General features: G+C 39.7%; 2 protein-coding genes across 3 annotated transcripts in view; both read left to right on the forward strand.

Moving 5' to 3' along the window:
• The first annotated feature begins 1,337 nt into the window (after positions 1-1,337).
• On the forward strand, positions 1,338-3,661 carry LOC129521203 (histone H2A.Z). The gene is made up of 5 exons (XM_055342482.1): positions 1,338-1,483; positions 1,949-2,026; positions 2,313-2,426; positions 2,815-2,944; positions 3,222-3,661. Exons 1-5 carry the CDS (start codon positions 1,481-1,483, stop codon positions 3,281-3,283), a joined length of 387 nt encoding a protein of 128 aa, XP_055198457.1. The 5' UTR covers positions 1,338-1,480; the 3' UTR covers positions 3,284-3,661.
• A 1,440-nt stretch (positions 3,662-5,101) lies between these two features.
• The window catches only part of DNAJB14 (DnaJ heat shock protein family (Hsp40) member B14), a 45,927-nt gene continuing 27,157 nt past the window's right edge, over positions 5,102-23,871 (forward strand). For both annotated transcript variants that reach the window (XM_055342353.1, XM_055342352.1), the window contains exons 1-2: positions 5,102-5,375; positions 21,248-21,419. In XM_055342353.1, coding sequence (XP_055198328.1) covers positions 5,243-5,375; positions 21,248-21,419 — 305 coding nt within the window. In that variant the 5' untranslated portion in view covers positions 5,102-5,242. The remainder of the gene's footprint in view (positions 5,376-21,247; positions 21,420-23,871) is intronic.

The raw sequence follows: 23,871 nt of genomic DNA on the forward strand, positions 1-23,871 counted from the left end.
GAGGAACTAATAAGCCTTAGTATCAAAATTATTGGGAATCTCTTCTCTAGAAGCTAGCTCCCAAATGAAGTGTTCTCATTTGACAAAATCTCTCAAACTGAAACCCGGTCTAAAGTACTCAACACGTATTTCAAAATCACCTCATGTTGGAAATACTGGTAAAGCGTCAACAACTAGGATCATGAAATACTTGGATCGCTACGAGCGTCTGGAGATGCTCACAGGGGTTATTCATCTATTAGTTGGAAGACATCACGATAGTGCTCGGTGTACGGGCCTATGTCTTAAGCCCACCGTTTGCAATTGATTACATGGACCATCTGTAACTGTCTGTGAATCGTGCTAGAAGTCGCCCCAGTGACATCTATAGAACATTTGTCACGCAGAGAAAGGTTTTGTATAGAAAAGTTGACACACGGTGGCTTTCAGGAGTCACTAAATCAACTCTAGATTTCAGGCTCCAAGTACGACCCGCTGATGTGTAGCCTCCAGAAAAACACGGTTTGTGATTTGATGAAAGGAAACGGCCTCGGCCCAAGCCCTCCGGTGCGGAGACCAAAAGGCCTTTTGTGACTGACCCTCGAGGTGACTCTGCTCCGCCCTCCGCTCCGGGGGAACTATCTCGCGCGCGGGGGGGCGGGGGGCGCGCCCGTGGGAGGCACAGCCCGAGAGGACGTGGGAGCAGCGGGGCGCGATCGGAGGCTGGGGCTTTGCCGCCGCGGAAGGAACGCCACATCCCGGGCAAGCCGGTGGTTCACGGAGGAGCGGGGGCCACCTCCCGCGACGCGGACGCGCCACCTGTCAGACCAGAGGAGAGGAGAGGGGGGCGCGGAGGCGGCTGCCCCGGGCCCCGGGGGGGAAAAAGAAAGAAAAAAAAAAAAAGGCCGTGGGTCAGCGGGTCTCGGCCTTGGAGCGCTCCGGTCGCGGCGACCGGGCGGTGGGCGGTGCGGGAAGGAGCTAGGTCAGGACAGCGCCACACGCGGCCGGCGGGACCGGGCCCGCAGCCTGGGGGCGCCACCGCGCGCCCCTCCCCTGGGCCAGCCTCTCGGCTCCTCCCCCGGACACGTGACCACGGCCGGCGGGTCCCCTCGCTCCCGCAGCGTAGCTCGCTCTGTTTCTTCCCTCCCGCCGCCGTGCCCTTCTTCTCCTCAGTTCCCACCCCTCCGCCCTCCCCCCACCTCCTTCCCCACGCCCCAATAGCGGCTCGAGCGGCGGAGCGCCCGCCCCTCCGCCCTGCTCTTCGCTTGCTCATTGGCTGAGGCCTCAAGGACGCGTCCCGAGGGCGGGTGGCCGCCATTGGTGGGATGAGCAATCCGAGTTCCCGGATGAGGGAACATTCAGCGGTATAAAGGGCGCGGGGAAGGCGGGAGACAGCGCAGTTTGAATCGCGGTGCGACGGAGGAGTGGGCGGTGGGATCTCGCTGGCTGTCTGGCTAGTCCTTTCTCTGCCTTGCTTGTTTGAGCTTCAGCAGAATTCGAAATGGTAAACTTCGCGGAGGCGCTCGAAGACTCCGCGGGCTTTTGCCGATGGGGGAAAAGCCCGTTACGCTCGGGAGATGGGGGTGAAGTGGCGACGGTTGGGAACGCGCGGAGACAGGATTTGGAAGAGCGGGGGGAGGTGTTTTGTCGGCGGCGAGCGGAGCAGCCTCCGCTCTCGCGGCGGGCGGCGGGCGGCGGCGGCGGGCGGCGGCGGCGGCGGCGGCGGTTGGGTGGCGCGCGCAGCGCCGCTGGGGGCCGGCGGGCGGACGGAGGCGCGCGGCCGCGGCGGGCGCGCCGCGGGGGGCGGGCGGGCGGGGTCGCCCTTGAGGCGCGCGGCTGGCCGGAGACCCCGGCTGGGCACGGGGCCGCGCTCGCGCCTGGGCCGCGCCGCGGTGGGGGAGGGGCACGCCGCCCTGGTAATCCTATATTCCCCGTTCCTCCTTCGCTCGCGGGCGTGTGCGCGCCGCAGGCTGGCGGTAAGGCTGGGAAGGACTCCGGAAAGGCCAAGACAAAGGCGGTTTCCCGCTCACAGAGAGCCGGCTTGCAGGTCAGTGGAGGCTCGTGCAGTCCAGGGATTGTGGCGTTTTTCTTTCCGCCTCTTTTCTTGTGTATCATCGCTCTAGATGGGCGTTTCGTCTTTGCGTGGGTGATGCGGTGTCGCGACTAGGTTCGCCGATACGATAAATATCGGGGGGGGGGGCCGATCACGTGTGTCGATGCTGGGGCGCGTTGCTGCACCAGCGTCCGTGCCCCCTCGCTTTGGCGCGCGCGTAAGATTGCCGTCTTTGACTCTAACATCTTTGTGCATTTATGTTTGTGTGCTTAAAATTAAGTTCCCGGTGGGCCGTATTCATCGACACCTGAAATCTAGGACGACCAGTCATGGACGTGTGGGCGCGACTGCCGCTGTGTACAGCGCAGCCATCCTGGAGTACCTCACCGCAGAGGTAAATGGGTGTACGCCTATAATCTGGAAAAGGTTTGGGGGGGCTGGGGGGAGGCGGCGAGAGGGAAGGAGGAAAGTGATGCAAGAAAAACTCCCAGGCCCTAATCACACGGCTAGAAGCTTCTGGGAACGCTAGAGGGGGCTGGTGTTCATTGAGGGATCCTACTGGGCTTGGTGGAGTTTGCTGCTCTTGGAAATAAAATTGCGTGCCCCCGTTTGCTGGTGTTGCCATTCAGGTAGTAGGGGCAGGCGACATTTGGTGGATTACTTTTCCTGGAGATTTGATTCTACTCCCTGGGTTTTGGCTTTAAGGAAAGGTGGAAGGAGATTGACTAACATTTGACTTTAAGGAAAGTTTGGAAGGAGGTTGATTAAAATCTGCCTTGTAGGTACTTGAATTGGCAGGAAATGCATCGAAAGACTTGAAGGTAAAGCGTATTACCCCTCGTCACTTGCAACTTGCTATTCGTGGAGACGAAGAATTGGATTCCCTCATCAAGGCTACAATTGCTGGTGGTGGTATGTAAATACTAAAATTTTGTTCCTTTGGAGAAAAAAAATTCCTTAGCGCTCATTAATTCTTAGTCAAGAAGAAGGCCTGTTTTCAGTCGTCTTCGGTGTGGTTGCACCAAGAAATTTGATTCGTATATAGAACTTAATGAATTTGTACATCCTTGAGCTTTGCATTTAAAGACCTCTTTGAAGTTGAACATTGTCTTGGTTTTTTAAGTGTTGTGTGATTTTTAGAATATGTCTATTAAAAAGTAGAATTAATCCCTCTCTGTTCTTCTCCTAGGTGTTATTCCACACATCCACAAATCTCTGATTGGGAAGAAAGGACAACAGAAGACTGTTTAAAGGATGCCTGGATTCCTTATTATCTCAGGACTCTAAATACTCTTAACAGCTGTCCAGTGTTGGTGATTCCAGTGGACTGTATCTCTGTGAAAAACACAATTTTGCCTTTTTGTAATTCTATTTGAGCAAGTTGGAAGTTTAATTAGCTTTCCAACCAACCAAATTTCTGCATTCGAGTCTTAACCATATTTAAGTGTTACTGTGGCTTCAAAGAAGCTATTGATTCTGAAGTAGTGGGTTTTGATTGAGTTGACTGTTTTTAAAAAACTGTTTGGATTTTAATTGTGATGCAGAAGTTATAGTAACAAACATTTGGTTTTGTACAGACATTATTTCCACTCCAGTGGATAAGCTCAATAAAGGTCATATCCCAAACTAGTTGTGTTTTATATTTGCTTGATTGTAATGGGAATTCCTTTCTTTTGAGTAGGTAACTCATAGAGCAGTAGTAACATAAGCATATTTCTTCTTTTGGAATTGTAGACTTGTAGATCAACCAAGTCAGAACCCTCAAGTGTATTTTTTTTTTTTTTTTAACACGTAATGAGCTATTAAGGATCTTTAAACGTTGGCAGGAGCTGGAATGGGACAGGTTGCTGTTTCTTAGAGGCTGGGCTTGACCGTCTCACTCTGTTGGCTGTGTCTACTCTTACGTGGTGGCATCACATTGGTGGGCTGTTGGTGTGGTGAATTTGGGGAGGGAAAGCACAGGTAAAGGAAGTCCTGCGTTATAGCTACCTACCTCCACCGAGGGAACTTGCAGTTTAGACTTTGAAGATAATGTTTTTTCGTGTTTTGAAGTCTACTTGAGTTAAATCTTTGAGTCGTTAAACATCCCTGGGGGGTGGGAGAGGGCCCCTGCTATTCCGCATTTTCCAGAAGAGCATCAGTATTTCTTTGCAAGTCCTGAGTTACATATTTGCATGCTAACAATAGCTTGATTGAACATCGTGAAAAAAAGCTAGTATTTTTTGCTTGGGTTGAGTGGCCTATTTTGAGTCTGGCTTTGTGGGAAGTTCCTGTCCTAATTTTAATTTGGGTGATAGTCCCAAGCAAAAAGTGGTCCCTCTCTCCCCAAGGAGACCCAACATGACGTGGTTCAGCATGTCACGAGGAGGTGCCATGAAAATGGGAGAAGGGAGAAAATCCAACAAGTAGCCAATTCTGTGATAATGAAACGGTGGTTTCTGCCTTGTTTTGGTCGTAAAGGATCAGGATTAGGGCTTTTCACCAGAATAATTTGCAAACTGCAAATAAAGTACCTTCTGGGTGTACCGAAAGACAATTTAATGGAATATGGGTCAGGAAAAACGGTGTGCGGCTGTAACCAAAAGGGAATAAATACAGCAACACCGTAGTTCGGGTCAAACGACGCTCCTCCGTGCTCCAGAACACCTGTGCCGGAAGCGCTGCCTAGGGACTGACAGCGCGATTCTCACCCGACCGAGGCCTCCCGAGGCTGGGGGGCCCAGAGGCGAGCCCTTGGGTCCCCGGAGTTTTTGCTGTAAACGGGCGTCCCCAGCGCCCCCCCGTCGCCCCGGCCGCCAGGAGGGCAGGGGGCCGGGCCCCCACCTCGGCGGAGTCCCCCGGCGGGCAGCCGGGCTGGTATCGCCCGCCCCCCCGGCCCCCACGTTGGTCGGCTCCGAGCGTGGCGGCGCCGCGCACCGGCAGACCGTCGGCTCGGCCTCCCAGGCCCGGGAGCTCGGTCCGGGGGGCCCGGAGGGATGCGGCTCGCGCCGTAGCGGCCCGCGGGGGGCGGGGAGGCCGCCGTGAGGAGGCGGAGCTGTGAGCCCGCCAGCCCGCCCGGGCCGCCGCCGCCGCCGCCGCCGCCTCGGTCCCCGGCTCTCCTCCCCGCTCGACCCCGCACGCCCCCGCCCCGGGCCGGCTCGCCCCCGCCGCGGCCGCGGAGTCCGTCCCCCGTAGCTGCGCCGCTGGAGGAAGCGGAAGGAAGCGCAAGCCATGGAGGGGAACCGGGATGAGGCGGAGAAATGTGTGGAGATCGCCCGGGAGGCCCTGAGCGCCGGCAACCGTGAGAAGGCCCAGCGCTTCCTGCAGAAGGCGGAGAAGCTCTACCCACTGCCCTCGGCCCGCGGTGAGGCCCTCGGTGCCCCTTCCCCACCTGCCGGCTCCCCAGGCCGCCGCGCCGCCCGCCCCCGCCCCCGCCCCGCCCCCACCGTCGCCCCCACCGTCGCCCCCACCGTCGCCCCTCCGCGCACCCGCGGCCTGCCTGCACCCCCGGCCTGCCTGACCCCGCCACACCCCCGCGCGGCCCCGACTGTCCCGGGCCGGGGCTGGGATGGGCTCCCCGAGGTTGCCTCCGCACTAGCTTGCCTTCCAGGTGCCGGCTCTCTGTGGACAGGCGAGTGTCCCCGGTTCCCCGGTCGGTTTGTGCGGGTCTCGCTGTCATTCTCCTAGATCCGTCTGGCCCCATCTTAACTGAGCGGGGCTTCTTACAGGGCTGTTGGCTCCGGTGGCCCCCTCCCACCGCATCCTCGCCCTCAAGGAAGGCCTAGGCCCCTAGTGAACTGAGAGGAATGGGGAACTCTAGTGGCCGAGGCCCAGGTCTCCGTTCCACCACCTCGAGGGCAGAAAACCCTGTTCCCAAAGCAAACGTTTTGAATACCTGAGATGACATTGCTTTTCCCCGGTAGAGACTTTTTTAGAAGAGAGGAGCAAAATTTGGCATTGATTTCCTCAGTAGTATCTGATTTTATGACACCCCAGTTGTCGATAAATCAGGCAAATCGCTAAGGAATTCAGCCTACTGAACTGAACTGCCTTGACTTGAACTCGCCCTCTTCCTGTTCAGCTCTGCAGGCTTTAAAGTACGAGCGGCAGTCAACACTGACTGAGCGCTGACCAAGTGCCGGGCCTTGCGCCTAGGGCTTCGTATGGATTATTTCGTTTACTCCTCAGAGCAGTCCTGTGTAGAGGTGGAATTCATTTGACTGGGTTTACTTACCTTACGTGTAAACAGACTTTTCGATGGATGAATGAATGAGGGAATGAATGAATGCAAACACTCTTCCGAAGGTCACAGAGTAATTAGTAGCAAAGTCAGAATAGTACTTGAGCTTTCTAGCTCCAGAAAGCCTTTAACCACTATGCTGTATTGGCTTGCCGATTAAAAACTGTTTCACTCGAGGTTCAAGGTATTTCTAGGTTAGGAAAACTAATGATAAGTTAAGAAGAATGTGAGGCTTTTATTTTATTGTTTTCTCGATTTTTTTTTTATATTGTTGAAGCTCTTCTATTGTTTGCTTTTCTCTATCATTTTCTTTACACTGCTGTTGAATACTAGAGAGGATAGGAAAAGGAAGTGAAAGAAAAGGAGTTAATATTTTTAAAAATGTGGCAAAGATACGTAACGAAATTTACTTAACCGTTTTTAAGCATATGGTTCAGTAGTATTAACCATTTTCACACTGTTGTGTCATAGATCTCTAGAATTTTTTCATCTTATAGAACTGAAATTCTATACCAGTGGAACAACTCCCTATTTTCCCTATCTCCCAGGCCTTGGCAACACTGTTCTTTACTTTTAAAATTCTACTACTTTTGATAGCTTATGTAAGTGAAATCATACAATATTTGTGTTTTTTGACTAGTTTATTTCACTTAGCGGAATGTTCTTTAAATACATGTTGTAGCACATGATATGATTTTCTTTTTAAGACTGTATAATATTTCATTACACACACACACACACCACATTTTCATTTTTCAGTCATCTGCCAATAGATATTTAGGTTGTTTTTATAGCTTGGCTATTGTGAATGATGCTATAAGCATGGGTGTGCAAATATCACATTGCAAGTTTCTCCTGCTTTCAGTTCTTTTCACATGCATACCCAGAAATGGGATTGCTGGATCATAGTGACAGTTCTATTTTTAATTTTTTTGAGGAACTACTGTTCTATTTTCCATTGCAGTTGCACCATTTTACATTCCTAGCAACAGTGTGCAAGAGTTACAATTTTTCTGCATCCTCACCAAAACTCTCTTATTTGTTTTTGATAGTAGCCATCCTGAAAAGTGTGAGGTGATATCCCATTGTGGTTGCATTTTTTTTTTTAATGATTAATGGTATTGAGCATGCTTTTATATGCATGTTGGCTTGTTTGTATCATCTGTGGAGAAATTTCTATTCAAGTCCTTTGGCCATTTTTTTAAAATAATTTTTTACTTATTAGGGTGTTGAGGATAGAACTCAGGTGATTGACAGAAAGTGGCTTGTTTTTTAAGCATTTATTTATCATTAATTAATTAATTTCTTTATTTATTTATGGGGGGGTGTGTGCAAGTAGAGGGGAGGGCAGAGGGAGAGAGAGAACTCCAGCAGACTCCATGGTAAGTGCAGAGCAGGGCTCTATACCATGACCCCTTACTTAGATCATGACCTGAGCTGAAGTCAAGAGTCAGACACTTAATGGACTGAGCCATCCAGGTGCCCTTGCCCATTTTATAATTGGGTTGTTTTGTAGTTGAGTTGTAGGAGTTCTTTATATATTTTGGATATAAACCCCTTATCAGATACATGAATGGCCCATTTTTTTGCCCATTCTGTAGGAAGTCTTTCATTCTGTTTGTTGTGTTCTTTGATATACAGAAGTTGTTAAGCTTGATGTAATCTCTTTTGTCTGTCTTTGCTCTTATCACCTGTGCTTTTGGTGTCATATCCAAGAAATAATTGCCCATGGTTAAAATTTTTTGCATACTGTATAAATACATTGTTTCATTTTAGCCATTATTTAGTACTAGACAGTTTTAACGTAAAGCAGATAACCACTCAAGACAGAATACCTTGACTTTTGAAGCCTATCTCCTCTACCTACTAGCTTATATCCTTAATCTTGGGCAAGTAGGATAACCTCTCTAGCCTTTGGCTCTTTCATCTGCAAAATGGGACAGTAATGTACAGATTTTATGAGGCTGTTATGAGAATCAAAGGAATTAATACATGGAATGCATTTAACAGTTAAGAACTCAATTTTTTTTGGTATTATTTCTGTCTAACAAGTGTGGGGCTCTGAGAAACTTTAAACTTGTAGCTTGTCATTCTTATATAAGTGATTTGGGGTTTTTGTTGTTGTTCGTTTAATGCTTCATTGAGAAACTTCATTCTTTCAGTGTTTTGTTTTGCTTTGTTATTTTAACTAAGCTCTGCGCCTGACATAGCTTGAACTCACAACCTTAAGATCAAAACTTGTATGCTGTACCGACTGAGCCATCCAGGTGCCCCCATCATATAAGCAATTTGAAATCAGTCTGTTGAAGGATACTATAAGATATCAGAGCACAACATAGTTGTTGCTCTTAAAGACATGAACGTGGAGAAAATTAAGAAAAATAACAGTGAAAATTAATAGTACAATGTCTTGTAAAGTCAGTCTGTGATAACCAAGTAAAGTGATAGGTTATAGTTGTGTGGTCAGAAAGTTCAGATGCAGACTTTGCCCCTGACAATTTTGTAACAAAGGACAAGTTACTTAGCATCTCTAAGTCTTTTTTGGTTATATGTGAAATGAAGATTTCATCACAGGGTTTATGGGAGCATTAGCTGAAATAGAGTTATACACAAATACTTAGTGAAGTGTTTTACATAGAATGTTCTCAGAAGATGTGTAATGGAATAATTTAAGAATTTAGGGGAAGGAAAGGTCTAGAAGATTTGTTTTAAGTCCTGAGAAAATATTTAGTGTAGAAAGAAATTGAAGCTATTGATTAAATTTTAAAATTTTATTTCTGAATTTCTCCTATTCTAGATTATTGTCAAACTCTTATAACTCAGTTTTGACTGGAGGTTCCTCTGATGTGTTGTTATACTAAGATGGGCAAAAGAAAACATTGCATTTGACTTCTATTATTCTTGTACAGTGAATGGGAAAATGTGAGAGTAAGTTCTACCTAAATTCCAAAATTTTTATCTTCTTTACATTTTATTTTTGCCAGGTGAGCAGTCTGATTGATAAAACACTTTAAAAAGTTGGCAAGAGTTTTCCTTGAGGAAAAAGCTTGATCTTCAAATGGATCTAGGACATTATTGCTTTCTATGTTTTAGTTAAAGATATTATTTTATGGATTGTTTATTGCAATGGACTTCTAAGTGAATTGACTTTTACAAATAATCAGATATTTTCATACTTCGAGTTTGGTTTATGTTCAAAAGGATTGATACATATGACTAGCTACTAGCTACTACATATTCTGGAAAAATAATGTCAGCAGGCAGAAAAGTAAATTACATTTTAGTTTCTTAAACTGTATATTTATTGAATTATTGATATGTTTTGAACTTTCACAGAGGGATACAATATCACTATTTTAATGTTTTGCATTGCTATTTACTTAGTATTAACTTTACTGTTTCATACTAATTGGGAGGCAGTTTGACTTACAGATTTGTATGTTTTTTCCAGAAAAGAGCATTTTGATTATTTTCAAGAATTTCTTAGTAACTTGATCTAAATTGTGGCCTACAACTTCAAAAAAAAAGCCATCCTGTGTCTGCTTTAATGAATGGGTAACTCGTGTAATTTGCAACATCTATCAGCACAATAGCAATAAAATAGTCCCCTGTTTTTTCCCCTCATGTGAGAGATATGTATATAGAGTTTTCCTTGTTTTTCTTTTGGCTACATTTTTAAAAATTTAAATCTAATAAAAAATTCAAAGTTCCGTCCTTTTGCCTCACTCAAAATAGTAAAATAAAGCTTTTTAAACTGTCATTACACATCTGGAGTATTAACCAACCTATTCCTTTTAAGGCAGTTCCATTCTCTATTTCTGACTTAATTAAAATTTAGTGACGAGTACGAATTATAATATTCAGAACAATTATGTCGATAACATTGAGTTAAGTGTTATAAAATGATCTCCAAATTTCAGCTAAGAGCCAAACTGTTTCAGACATTATAGTTAAAGAATACTGAATTTGGTTTGAAACTTAATTTAATCATGGCTTCCCATATTCACAAATGAAGCTATTCAATAATCAGATAAGTATGCAAAAATGTATATATAAAAATTGTCAGTAGCAAAATTTGGAAAGAGTATAAATATTCATTAGTGGGAATTGATTAAATAAATTGCATTGGATTCAGATACTATGTGCCTATTAAAAATGATAATGTGCCTCAGTAATTTTCCATCCACTGATCCCTTCATCCTGCTCTTTGGCCATAAATCCCCAGCTATCTTTGCTGAATTCAGAGGTAAGCCTGATTACTTCCCTATTGCAACAGTCCTGAAAAATAAATAAATAAATAGATAGATAGATAGATAAATAAATAAATAAAGTGGATTGATATTTATTGATATAAAATGAAATACACAATAAATTAAATTAAAGTGAGTTATAAACATATGTAGATTATTCTAATCTTGTTTAAGCATACATAACTCAACAGCTAACTAGAATAACGAGTCAAGTATACCAAAATGGTTGAGTGATTTTCTTGTGTAGAATTCATAAGTGATTTTTACTTTGTTATGTCTTTTTTAATGAGTTGAGAAACATTACTCTTATAATCACACAAATAAAACTTGTTTCTGGTTTGTAAAGAGGAGGAAAAGATGCATTTGTTTTTCACATCATGCATTCTTATTTTAGATTTAGTTAATGGTGGATACTCTATGCATCAGGTGTGCAGTAGAAACTTAGGAAATAAAAACAGATCTTGGTTCTACACTTTTGGATTATTCACGTAAACATTTTTAATACTGTATTTATTTTTTTCACTAGTCCTAAATATAGAGTATTCCTAAATTAATTGCAGATTCCACCAAAACCCCAAAAGCAAGACAGTAGGTGTGGAAAGTGAAGGCATAAAATGATCTATAATTTTGAAAACCAAAAGTAGATGTAGTCTGGTTTGTAAGTACTGTATTTGCCCAACTAATGTTTGTAATACTACACATTGTTGCAAATGAGATCTCATGTGATAGCTAAGAACTTAATAAATCAGAAAAATCGAATATGTTTTAAATTGTGGCAGTATTTGAACTGAATCATATTACCTTCTCAGGCATTGGTTCCAGAGATTGTTAATACAGAAAACCTTGCTGATTCCATTTTTAAGATGACAAAACTGGATATTGAGACCCAGAGGTAATGGAACTTGCCCAGATTTTCACTCTTTGGAGCTAAAGAGTGTTTGGTGTGAGTGCATGTACACATGTAGCCATTGTTAAGCAGAGCCCCTATGCATGATGTAGAAAAGTTTTCTGAATAGTAAAAATGTTAAAAATATAAAACAAGAGTGTGGTCCTGCTTCAGCAATATTCACCATCTAGCTATTAATCTGGAAGATGTCCAGAAAAAAACTAGATTATTTTTGTGCTAAGAATGAAAGGGAATATATAGATAACTTCTAACTAGCATGCATAGGGACTTTGTGTCCACCTGTAAATACTAAACACATAAAACCATTTTCATATCTGGCTCCACAAGTTTTAGAAAATTCATCATTTATTAGCTGAACTACTTCTATAAAGAGATACTTCCCCTTTCCTGTCTTATGGTTTACACAGTGGTACAGTTCATACAGAAAAGACAAGTGCCTGATTGCTTTTATCAGTTTTCAAGAAAAGGAGTTGGTTCCCTTTTTTTCTCAAAAGCAGCTATTAGTATAGTTGACCCTTGAACAGCATGGGTTTGTACTGTGTGGATCCACTAATCAGATTTTTTTTGATAAATACAGTACAGTACTAGAAATATATTTTCTCTTCCTTCTGATTTTCTTAGTAACATTTTTCTCTAGCTTATTTTATTATAAGAATATATTAGATAACACATATAACATATAACATATGTGCTAATTGACTATTTATGTTATTGGTAAGACTTCCTCCCAGTCAATAGTAGGCTATTAGTAGTTAGATTTTTAGAGAGTCAAAAGTTAAATGGGTATTTTTAACTGCTTGACGGTTGGTGCCTCTAATGGTTGGGTTGTTCAGGGTCAACTGTATTATTTTTTAGGTCTTTGGCCAGTAGGGAAACCCCTTTAGATTTAGCTCCTGAGTACAGACAGATTCCCAATAGTCTTTAATAGTTACTTGCTGTTTGCTATAACAGAATGTTGCAGGCTCCTCTTGTACATTTTCTGTGATAGATCTGGAATCAGTCATATTCCCAATAAGCCCTGGCTTCTTTGTGTGTGTTTCAACCTCACAGTCTGGAACTAGGGATGCTGTAGCTACTAGATTGTTCATTGTTTCTGGGACTTCTCAGTATACAGACTAGGAAATAACTTTTTTTTTTTTTTTTTTAAAGCTGAAACAGCTTATGGGTTTATACTGTTACTTTTCATCCAAATTAAGCACTTTGGGGTATTAAACTTCTCTAGTTTATATTCCTTTTTCTTTTTTTTTTTTCCCCTGGCTTATATTTCCATCCCCTTCCTTCCACAATAGTAATGCTGGTTCTCAAGGCCATGGTAAATGATAGAATATGTCATGATTATTATTTTTTTTTTTTTGCTTTTTGCCACAGCATATACATGCATAATAGTTTCAGGGTAGTATTACTAATATTACTCCACTAATACAGTTATTTAAAAGTGTTTGCATATACTCCACATTTTCCCTCTCCATTTTAAGTTTTTTAAAATTTTGAAATAATTTAAAATTCCTAGGAAAGTCAGAATAGTATAGACTTTACTTGTATATTTCACTCAGGCTTCCTACTTGATAAAATTTTACTTCAATTGCTTTATCACACCTTTCCTCTGTCCTTCCCTGGTGTCTCCCTCACCCCATGTATACACACACAATTTGTTCTTATTATAATTTTTCCTGAGTCAGTTAAAAGTAAGTTGCAGATATGATGTCCTGTTATGTCCTGTTACCCCTCAATAATTCAGTGTATATTTTCTAAGATAGGGGCACTCTTGTATAACCATCAAATTAATGAAATTAACACGTACCTCATTCGGATTCTGCCAATCTTTCCAATTATGTCTTTGATAGCAAAAACATATTTTTGACATATTTTTCTGCTGCATTATTTTGACATATTTTTCCCTTGACCTTGGCATTTTTGAAGAGTACAGGATAATCATTTTCTAGAATTTCCCTCAATTTTTTAAAAAGATTTTATTTATTTATTCATTAGAGACACAGAGAGAGGGGCAGGCCTCCCACAAGGAGCCTGATGCTGAACTCGATCCTGGATCCTGGGATCATGCCCTGAGCCAAAGGCAGATGCTCAACCACTGAGCCACCCAGGCATTCCAGATTTCCCTCAACTTGGGTTTGACATTTCCTCATATGAATTTTTGGCAGGAATACATAGAAGTGATGTTGTTTTCTTAGTATAACATGTCAGGAGTGATATAGGCTTTATTGGATGATGCTAATTTTGATCAGTTGTTTGAGGTGGTTATTATTAGGTTTCTCCATTCTAAACTTACTTTTTCCCCCCTTTGTAATTAATAAATATTTTGTGGGAAAATACTTGAAACTGTGTAAATGTCCTGTTCACCAATAGGCTTTCCCCAATTCCTTTTAGCTCCATCGATGATTCTTTCCTAAATAAATTTCTAATGGTTGTCAAATGGTGATTTTCTAATTCTATCATTCCTTCTATAGTGGATTAGTTGGCACTCAATTTTATTAGTTTGGAGTCATGGATTCATATTTAATCCATTACTATCATTTTTTTTAAAGATTTATTTATTAGAGAGAGAGTGCATGGGCAGATGGGGGAGAGGGAGAGGGAGAGAATCAAGCAGACTCTTCACTGAGTGGCAGAGTCTGAAGTGGGGCTCAGTCTCATGACCCATTAGATCATGACCTGAGCCAAAAACCAAGCATCAGATACTCAACCAACTAAACCACTCAGGTGCCCCCATTACTATTATTTGTAATTTTGATGCTCAGATTGCTTCAGATTTAGAAGTCCCTTCAAGTTGACTCCTGTGTCTTTTTGACATATCTTTATCACTCTTTGAGCTTCCTTACTTTCTGGCACAAAAAAAATTTTCAGGTTCACTTTTTATTGTCTTGGAAATTACCCATGGTACTTGGAAGCTAAGATATATGCACTAGATAGGCTTCTTGCTGCAGGGTTGGGATTGCCTTTAGGTCCTCTCAGTTGACAGAACTAAGAAATATATGTATGTGTGAATGTATGTATGTAGGTATATATATCTGTGTGTTATATGTGTTTGTATATGGGCATATGTATATGTATAGTGATTTAATCTTTATTAATTTTGATATCAGTCCAGGATTCATTCTAGCTTTCTCCAGTTCCATATATGTAGTATCATTCTCAGCCCTTTTTTTTGGCTATAATTGTCCTCTTGGGTCCAGTAAACTTCATCTAGGCTTCAGCTGCCAAAAGATAGAGAAGAGAACAGAAAAGAAGACCAATACTTTGTGTTTTTTTTTTTTTTCAAGTAAACGACAAGCCAAACGAAGCCCACCATTTTAAAAATATTTGAATCCACCTACAGTGTCAGAGCTTATTATCATTACATATTATATGCTCTCTCTTTTAATTGTAATTTAGTCTTATCTCTGTAGGTCACTATACATTTAGTGCTCACCATCAGTCCTTATATCAATGTATTTGTAATTATTTGGGATTCATGAAGCTTGTTCTCTAGTAGATTTTTAGGAAGGGCTTGTGGGGACTATGCTCCTAAGTTCTGGAATGTTGGAAATTGTTCATCTGTGGCCTTAGTGCTTGAAGTTAGTTGGTACATACAAAGTACTTGGGTGAAATTTTCTTTCTTTGGGTATCTAAATTTGTTATTCCATTGTTTTTTGTAAATACTATTGGTAAGCAAAGTTTGATGACAATCTAACTTTCTTTCATTTTAAGTTGCTTTATCTTTTTTGCCTAGATGCTCAGTTTTAAAAGAATACATTATGGTATTGTAAATTTGTGCCAATATTCATAGGTATGTGATTTGCCCTTTCATTGTATGGTTTGAGATGTTTTTATTGGAAAAGTATTCTCCAATTATTGTTTTATTGGTTTTATTCCTATGCTTTATTTTCTTTTTTAGGAATCCTATTAAATATATGTTGGATATTCTTAAACTATTTTTAGTATTTGCCTTTTTTTTCTAACTTTTTGTCCTTTTCAATTTTTAATTTAAAAAACTTTCCCCTTTTAATATTCTCTTTTGCTTATACATCATTATTTGTAGTTTATTAATTCTTCGTTTCTCCTAGTTTTTTTTTTTTAATTGACTTTCTTTTTTTATTTCTTAGTCTTTCCTGAGTTTCATCATCTAAGTTTCATCATCTAATGAATAATTCTGGGGGTTGTTCTAATTCTAATTTATGGTATATTTTCATATTATGTATAACTTTTTAAAAATTCAGCTTATTTTGAGGTAGTAGTTTATGGTGTTTACCTGTTTTGTTGGCAAGTCTTTGTGGTATGCTTTCATTGTCTTCAGAGATTTTATTCCTATTTACTTTTTTTTTTCTCACAATAACTTTGTATCAGGTATCAGTTCTACCATTTTCTTTTACTTATTTTTTTATAGTCATTTTTATGTGAAGTTAGTTAGCCTTTCTAAATACACAGAATTCCTTCTCCGGTTTTTGGGTAATGTTTGAAAATATGTCACCTTGCTATATAAGTTTTCTTCTCTCTTTTCTCCTTCCCCACTTCATCATGAGTTAGTTTCTTTCTTTCTTTCTTTCTTTCTTTCTTTCTTTCTTTCTTTCTTTCTTTCTTTCTTATTATTTATTTATTTGTTTATTTGGGAGACCGAGAGCAAGCAAGAGAAAGAGAACGAATGGTGGGGAGGGGCAGAGGGAGAAGCAGACTCCCTGCAGGACAGGGCACTGATGTGGGACTCAATTCCAGGACCCTGGATCATGACCTGAGCTGAAGGTAGACGCTTAATTGACTGAGCCCCCCCTCCCCCCCCACCCCAGGTGCCCTCAAGTTATATTTCTTAAACATGTGTAAATTTTATGGCAAAGATAACTTTGTAAAGTTGCTAAAAGAAATTTTAGGGGATCCCTGGGTGGCTCAGCGGTTTAGAGTCTGCCTTTGGCCCAGGGTGTGATCCTGGAGTCCTGGGATCAAGTCCCGCATAGGGCTCCCTGCATGGAGCCTGCTTCTCCCTCTGCCTGTGTCTCTGCCTCTGTCTCTGTGTCTCTCATGAATAAGTAAGTAAAATCTTAAAAAAAAAGAAAGAAAGAAATTTTAGAGAGAGAGAGAGGAAGTGCGTGGGAGCTGGGGAGAGGGACAGAGTGAGAAGGAGAAGCAGATACCCTGCTGAGCAGGGAGCCTGACTTGGGACTCAATCCCAGGACCCTGAGTTCACGACCTGAGCTGAAGGCAGATGCTTAACTGACTGAGCCACCTAGGTGCCCTGGTTTCTTATTTCTTCTATTGCCCCTGCCCTCTTCAGCTTGAGCCCTGTTCCCAGAAGATTCTTAATGTAACTTTGTTCTGGATGAGAGTTTTGACTGATTAGCTCTGAGTATTTGTAGTGCCTGCAGTTTCTACGCCTTTACAAGTTTACTGTGGACCATGTATGTCATTCACATGCTATTATACTGAGCAAAACTTTTTTTTTTTTTTTTACATACTTTCCTCAGTTTTGCCTGCTGTGTTGTAATATAGGCACTCATTGTGGGTTATTTTGGAGTTCTTTTGTTCTGTGGACTGGCAAATACCCTGTTACTGTGCTCTACTTCTTCCCACACAGATGGTAAAACCCACATAGATCTTGTAGCTATTGGTGGTTCTTCCTCACCTTCTGGTATTTTAGGATTTTGTGCATTAGATTTTGGTTTTGCTATCTAATTGCTCAGATTTTCTAAGGGAATTGGTAGAGATTTAAAATATTAGCTGCTGTCACATCCTTCTTCCCAAAATTCTCACAAAATTTTTGAGAATTTTTGTGAACTACTAGCCTCTAGACTATGCTGGCTTCTGCTCTCAAGGTTAACATTATGATTGCATTAAATACAAGCTAAACTATAGTTAAAAATTAACTATAACAAATTAACTATATAACATATACTATACTTGTTAATAACATAGGTTGCTATCTAAGAGCCTTTCTGTATCATCTGCAACTGGATATCATAAAAACTGAATGTATGTTTTTTGTGGCCTTTTGAATGCATTAGCTAGGGAAAAGATATAGTAGAAAGAAGTGTATATATGCATGCACACACATACCACACACACACACACACACACATAATAATTATATGTTTGCAAATTTGCCAACACTGCTGGGGTCTTTAAAAATAAAAATATAACAACTTTATTGAGATAAAATTCACATACATATAATTCATTCATTTAAAGTATACCATTCAACAGGTTTTAGTACATTCACAATTGTGCAACCATTGCAGCAAACAACTTTAGGACATTTTCTTCACCTCCGAAAGAAACCCTATAATCATTAGCAGTCAATCCTTGTTTGTCCCCATTTCCAACCTTTCCTCCCCACTAGCCCTTGGCAATGACTAATAGACTTTTCTTCTCTGTACATTCGTCTATTCTATACATTTCAGATAAATAGAATCATACAATATTTGTGACTGGTTTCTTTTTTACTGAGCATGTTTTCAAGTTCATCTATGTTGTAGCATATCAGTACTTCATTTTCCCCCCAAATTTTTATTTAAATTCTAGTTAGTTAACCTACAGTGCAATATTGGTTTTAAGAATGGAATTCAGTGGTTCATGACTTACATACAACATCCAGTGCTCATCATAAGTTCCCTTCTTAATATACCCCTCACTCATCTAGCCCATCCTCCTCCTACTTCCCTCCTTCAACCTTCAGCTTCTTCCCTATGGTTAAGAGTCTTTTGTGATTTGTTTCCCTCCGTCCCTTTTTCCCGCCCCCCCTCCCATATATTCACCTGTTTTGTTTCTTAAATTCCACATATAAGTGAAATCTTATGGTATTTGTCTTTCTTTGACTTCTTTCGCTTAGCATAAAACAGTCTAGCTCCATCCATGTTGTTGCAAATGGCAAGATTTCGGTTTTTTTGATGACTAATATTTCATTGTGTGTGTGTGTGTGTGTGTGTGTGTGTGTACACACATCTCACATCTCACATCTTTATCCTTCATCAGCTGATGGACATTTGGTCTCCTTCCATACTTTGGCTATTGTTGATAATGCTGCTATAAACATCATGGTACTGTACCCCTTTGAATCTGTATTTTTGTATCCTTTGGATAAATACTTAGTAGTGCAAATTGCTGGATCATAGACTGGTTTTGAGGAGACTCCATACTATTTTCCAGAGGCTGCACCAATTTGCACTCCTACTAAGAGTATAAGAGGGTTCTCCTTTCTCTGCATCCTTGCTAACACCTGTCATTTCTTGTGTTAATTTTAGCCACTCTGAAAGATGTGATGTGGTATTTCATTATAGTTTTGATTTGTATTTCCCTGATGATGAGTGATGTTGAGCATCTTTTTCATGTGTCTGTTAGCCATTTGTATGTCTTCTTTGGAAAAATGTCTATTCAGGTCTTCTACCTATTTCTTAACTGGATTATCTGTCTTGGGTGTTGAGTTTGATAAGTTTTTTATAGGTTGTGGATACTAACGCTTTATCAGATATGTCATTTGCAAATATATTTTCCCATTACATAGGCTGCCTTTTAGTTTTGTTGTTTCCTTGGTACTTCATTTCTTTTTATTGTTGAATAATATTCCATTGTATGAACGTATCACATTTTATTTATCCATTCATCAATTGTTGAACATTTGGATTGTTTCCAGTGTTTTTCTGTTATGAACAATGCTGTTATGAACATTTGTGAGCCAGTTTTTATATAGATGTGTGTTTTTATTGGGTATGTGTTTTCAGTTGTATGATTTCTTAAATATGTTCTCTCTTTCTGTGGATTGTCTTTTTACTTTATTGATAATATTATTTGAAGGGACAAAGTTTTTAATTTTGATGAAGTCTGGTTTCTCTATTTTTATTTGTCACCTGTACTTTTATCTAAAAGTGTTTTGTCTGACCCAAGGTCACAAAGATGTATTCCTATATTTTGTTCTAGGAAGAAATTTTTCCTTACCCTTATATTTACTTCACACACCCATTTAGGTATGTGATCTGTTCTAAGCTAATTTTTGTATATGGTGACAAAGGGATCCAAATGAATATTCACTTGCCCCAGCACCATTTGTTGACTCTCATGTTCTGATATGTAGTATGTTCATTTTTTTTTTTCAATTCTATTATGATTATTTCTTCGGTACATGAGTTGTCTTGATTTTTTTTTCTAACCTATTTGTGATCTACTTAAATTTTTAAATTGATTTCTTACTTAAATACATTGTGCTTCTTTGAATGAATACATGACTTAGAATACATGACTACTTCTTAGAAATTCAAAGAGAGTAACATTATGGTCTAGCTATATAATGTCAGTTTTTTTTATTCCTGTGTGCCTGTAAAGAATGAATATTCACCAATTGTTAGACATAATGTGTGTGTGTGTGTGTGTGTGTGTGTGTGTCTTACTTAGATCAAGCTGGATAAATTAGATGTTTATATCATTTGTGTCCTTGGTGATTTTTTTTTATCTCCCCTGTGTCAATTAATAACTGACATTGAAGTGTGTTAAATTGAAATGTGTTAAATCTTCTATCACCATGGTGGATTTCTCTGCTTCTTCCTTTTAGTTTTTTTTTATGCTTAAGGTTTTCTTTTTAATCTTTTTTAAGAGATTTTATTTGTTTGAGACAATAAGAAAGAGAGAGCATGTACACCAGTGGAGGTAAAGGGAGAAGCAGACTGCTCACTGAGAGGGAGCCTGACTCAGAACTCCATCCCATGACCCTGAGATCATGACCTGAGTCCAAGGCAGACATTTAACCCACTGAGCCACCCAGGTGTCCCTTATGTTTAGTTTTAACTTATGGAAAGTTTTAAGCATACACAAAAGGAAAGGGAATAGCATAATCAATTCCTATTGCCCTCTTATCTTTAACCTTTATGAATATATATGGCCAATCTTATTTCATATATATTTTCTCTACCTTCTCTTTTATATTCTTCCAGTGTTTTAAAGCAAATCCTAGACAAAATATGTTATTGTTTTATAGATTCAATGTTTATATTTACTCATACATATATGTATGTATACTCATACATATATTCTGTGGTATACCACAGAATTTGCTCACCATTCTGTTTTACATTTTCACTTATTCGGAAGCATTTCCTTCTGCCCAAAACATATATATTACAGTATCCTCTGGTGAAATCTTAGTGCTAAATTTTGTCAGTTTTTGTTTCTTTGAAAATGTTTTTGATCTTCTGCATTTTCTAGAAAATAAGTGCAGAATTCAAGTTGACAGTTATTCTTTCTGAGCATTTTGAAGATATTATTTCCATGCCTTTTAGCTACCATGGTGGTTGTTGAGAAATAAATAGAAAGCCTAATTTCTGTTTCTTTGTAGCTAATCTCATTGGCTTCTTTAAAGACTATCTCTTTTTCTTTGGTATTTTATAATTTCACCATGATATGACAAGTGAAAATGTGTCATAAGGAATTAAATGATAGTATTTTTGAGTTACTAGGTTTAATTTCTTAATATTCTACTTCTAAGTAATGATTCGTGAGTGGTCTGTAAACAGATATGTAAGGAATTATATTTTATTTTTAAAAACCCTGTGGTGGGGATCCCTGGGTGGTGCAGTGGTTTGGCGCCTGCCTTTGGCCCAGGGCGTGATCCTGGAGACCCGGGATCGAATCCCACGTCGGGCTCCCGGTGCATGGAGCCTGCTTCTCCCTCTGCCTGTGTCTCTGCCTCTCTCTCTCTCTCTCTCTCTCTCTCTCTCTCTCTGTGACTATCATAAAAAAAAAAAAAACCCTGTGGTGAATACTTTTGGAGTACATGATTTTTAATTTTCAGCTTTATAACTTTCTTCTCAAGATCATGTGTATGCACATGATGTAACATGGCATAGTTTGCTTTCTTTATCTTTCTACAGCACTATTGGAAATAATTATGAAAAATGGAAGCACCGCTGGAAATAGCCCTCATTGCCGAAAACCATCAGGTTGTGGTGGTCAGAGCAAGCCTAATTGTACAAAGGACAGCACATCTGGTGGTAATGAAGGTGGAAAAGGCTACACCAAAGACCAAATAGATGGAGTTCTGAGGTAGGGATAAATATGACTTACATCTCAACTATAATTGATACTAATGTAATATTTTAATGTTATAACACCTAAAAATAAGTGTGTGAACTATAATTAAGTGAAAGAACAAACATGGAAGAATTGAACTCTCGGTATCTTATGCTTTATGTTATTTACCAACTCAATCTGTAAAGTACCAACTCTATGGAAGGTTCCATCTTTTAAATAAAAGTAACTATAAGGCACAAAGTTGCTTCCAGATATTTTTTTCTTGGGGAACATTATTTGAATTTTTTGACAAAGTATAATATGTAGATAACTATATTAAAAGAGGATAAAGAATTGTTTTGTCTTCTGTATATAGGAAAGTAGAATTTCACATGAGAAGAAAATTGAGGGCCATAGCAACAGCATTTTCAAATTCCTACTTGTGTTAATGTAGCATGGTTGTTGTTTTTTTTTTTCTCTTTTAGGCCATCTTTATATATATGCAAACATTATAATATCCTATTCTTTTAATATTTTTCTTACTCTAATGATCCTGCCTCTGTGTTTTTAGTTTTACCCCATGATACACTTCTACTTAAAGTAGAATTAGGTAGAGTTGGAAAATTGTGAACTGGGTCTTGGAAATCTGATGTAACTGATTATATAATTAAGAAAAGATTTTCTGGCAATAAAGTGAACCTTTGAGTATGAAACACTACAGAAAATGCTGTTTTGTTTTCTGCTACAACTTAGGGAAGCTGTATTTTATATTGTACTGATGTTCTCTAGGTAAACTAAAGTGTAAGGATGAAAAACTCTAAACAGTGGTTAATCAGACAATTCATATGGAGATTAAATTATAGTACAGAGAAATAGCTCAAGTGAAGAGTGGGTAAAACTAGATTATCTTTCTCTTTACATTTTCTTACCTATTTTCTTCTAATCTTACTTCTTTTTTTTCTCACCATTTTTCTCCATTGCTTTTTAGTTCATTCTTTTTTTTCTTACCATAATTTAGAATTGAATCATTTTAAATCAAATATCAGTGTATTTACATTTTTCTTCTTCCCCAATATATTTAGACACTAAAGCTTGATTGTAACATTTTTATCTGAGTATAACCACAGATCTTGGCATTTGGTGAGAAAAAAGAAAACATAAAAGACTCCCTAATCATGGGGAAGCCATGGTAAAGGGTATTTGATTAGCATGAATGATAGTGAAGCACTTTTGGGAAATAAGTAATTTTGCTAACTACTTTTATAGCTAGTATTGTGTCAGAGATGGCTGAGTAAGTAAATGAATAAATGAGAGACCTTTGAAGTTCTTCAAGATAAAGCTTTAATGAATAGTGTGCTGAAATGCATTCCAGGAAACCACATCTATTTGAAAACAAATTGTATTTTCTTGTAGAATTTACTTTCTATTGGGAGAGTATATTTTTACTAAAAGAACCAAATAAACTCAATTGTATTGTATATGATTTATATTTAGAAAAAAATATAGTTGAAAGTTCTGGAAAATAGGGATTTCCTAAATCTGGTGCTATTTTTTTTAAATCATCTTTTCTTTATTTCCTCTCGTCTCACCTTGAAAGGAAAAGAGGAGTAAATCAAGGTATGGTAGAAAGAAGGAAGGAAAAGCAGTGCTTTTGTTCTGCTATCTCTTATCTCTTGGAGTATTTTGAGAATGGAAGAATGACAGATGATGGCAGGTACAGATACACTTTGTATATGGCCAGAACTGGAAAGATGGAAACATGGTGTTGAGGGAGTTTCTGTCTGTTGGCTTCTATATTCTCTGTGAAATTGGAGATGAGGTTATCCTCTGAGAGTTAGGAGCAAAGAGATGAGATTGGAAGCTTGAGGAAGTTGTGAAAGTATGGAGAATTTACAGAGGGGTAAAGCAAAGGGAAAGGAAGGATTGCTGGTTAGCATTGAGAACCCAGCCAAGTTTGAAACCATGAATTCTTATTGGGTTTAAGTATTAGCTTAGTAGTATAGCTGTACTAGAAATTGTTTCTCTGGTCAATAATTTTATCCCTTTTTTATTAAATGCAGTTTTTTTCCTTTGAAAACTAAATGTGACTGAATGATTCTTTATTAGAATCCCTAAGTTATCAGAGTACTTCAGTTGATAACTTCTTTGAGTTGCTTAGCTGAAATATGTAACACTTACTCATTATATTAGCCTTCATAAGTGTTGCTTTAGTGAGGTAACAGATCACCAGCAAACACTTACATGCTGTATGTTTTGTTTTTTGTTTTACCTATACACAGGGGATTTTTTTCTGAAGAAAGCCATGTTATCTTGTGTTAGCAGGATTATGCAAACAAGTTGCTCAGTGACAGTTTGGCTCAATGGGAGAAGCCATGCAATAATACTGCATCCATTGCATAAGTAAGAGCTAGCTTACAATAAGACTGAAGTGTATAACTTTGTAGGACTAATAATATTCTGTGTAAATAAACACTGTTTGTTGTCT

The sequence above is a fragment of the Nyctereutes procyonoides genome, unplaced genomic scaffold (assembly GCF_905146905.1).
Source record: "Nyctereutes procyonoides isolate TBG_1078 unplaced genomic scaffold, NYPRO_anot_genome, whole genome shotgun sequence".
In the NCBI taxonomy this organism is placed as follows: Eukaryota; Metazoa; Chordata; class Mammalia; order Carnivora; family Canidae; genus Nyctereutes; species Nyctereutes procyonoides.

Excerpts from the sequence above, each read along its gene's own strand:
- LOC129521203 (XM_055342482.1), top strand. Across the intron at positions 2,427-2,814 it reads TGGAGTACCTCACCGCAGAG|GTACTTGAATTGGCAGGAAA; the intron begins GTAAATGGGTGT and ends TCTGCCTTGTAG. Across the intron at positions 2,945-3,221 it reads GGCTACAATTGCTGGTGGTG|GTGTTATTCCACACATCCAC; the intron begins GTATGTAAATAC and ends TTCTTCTCCTAG.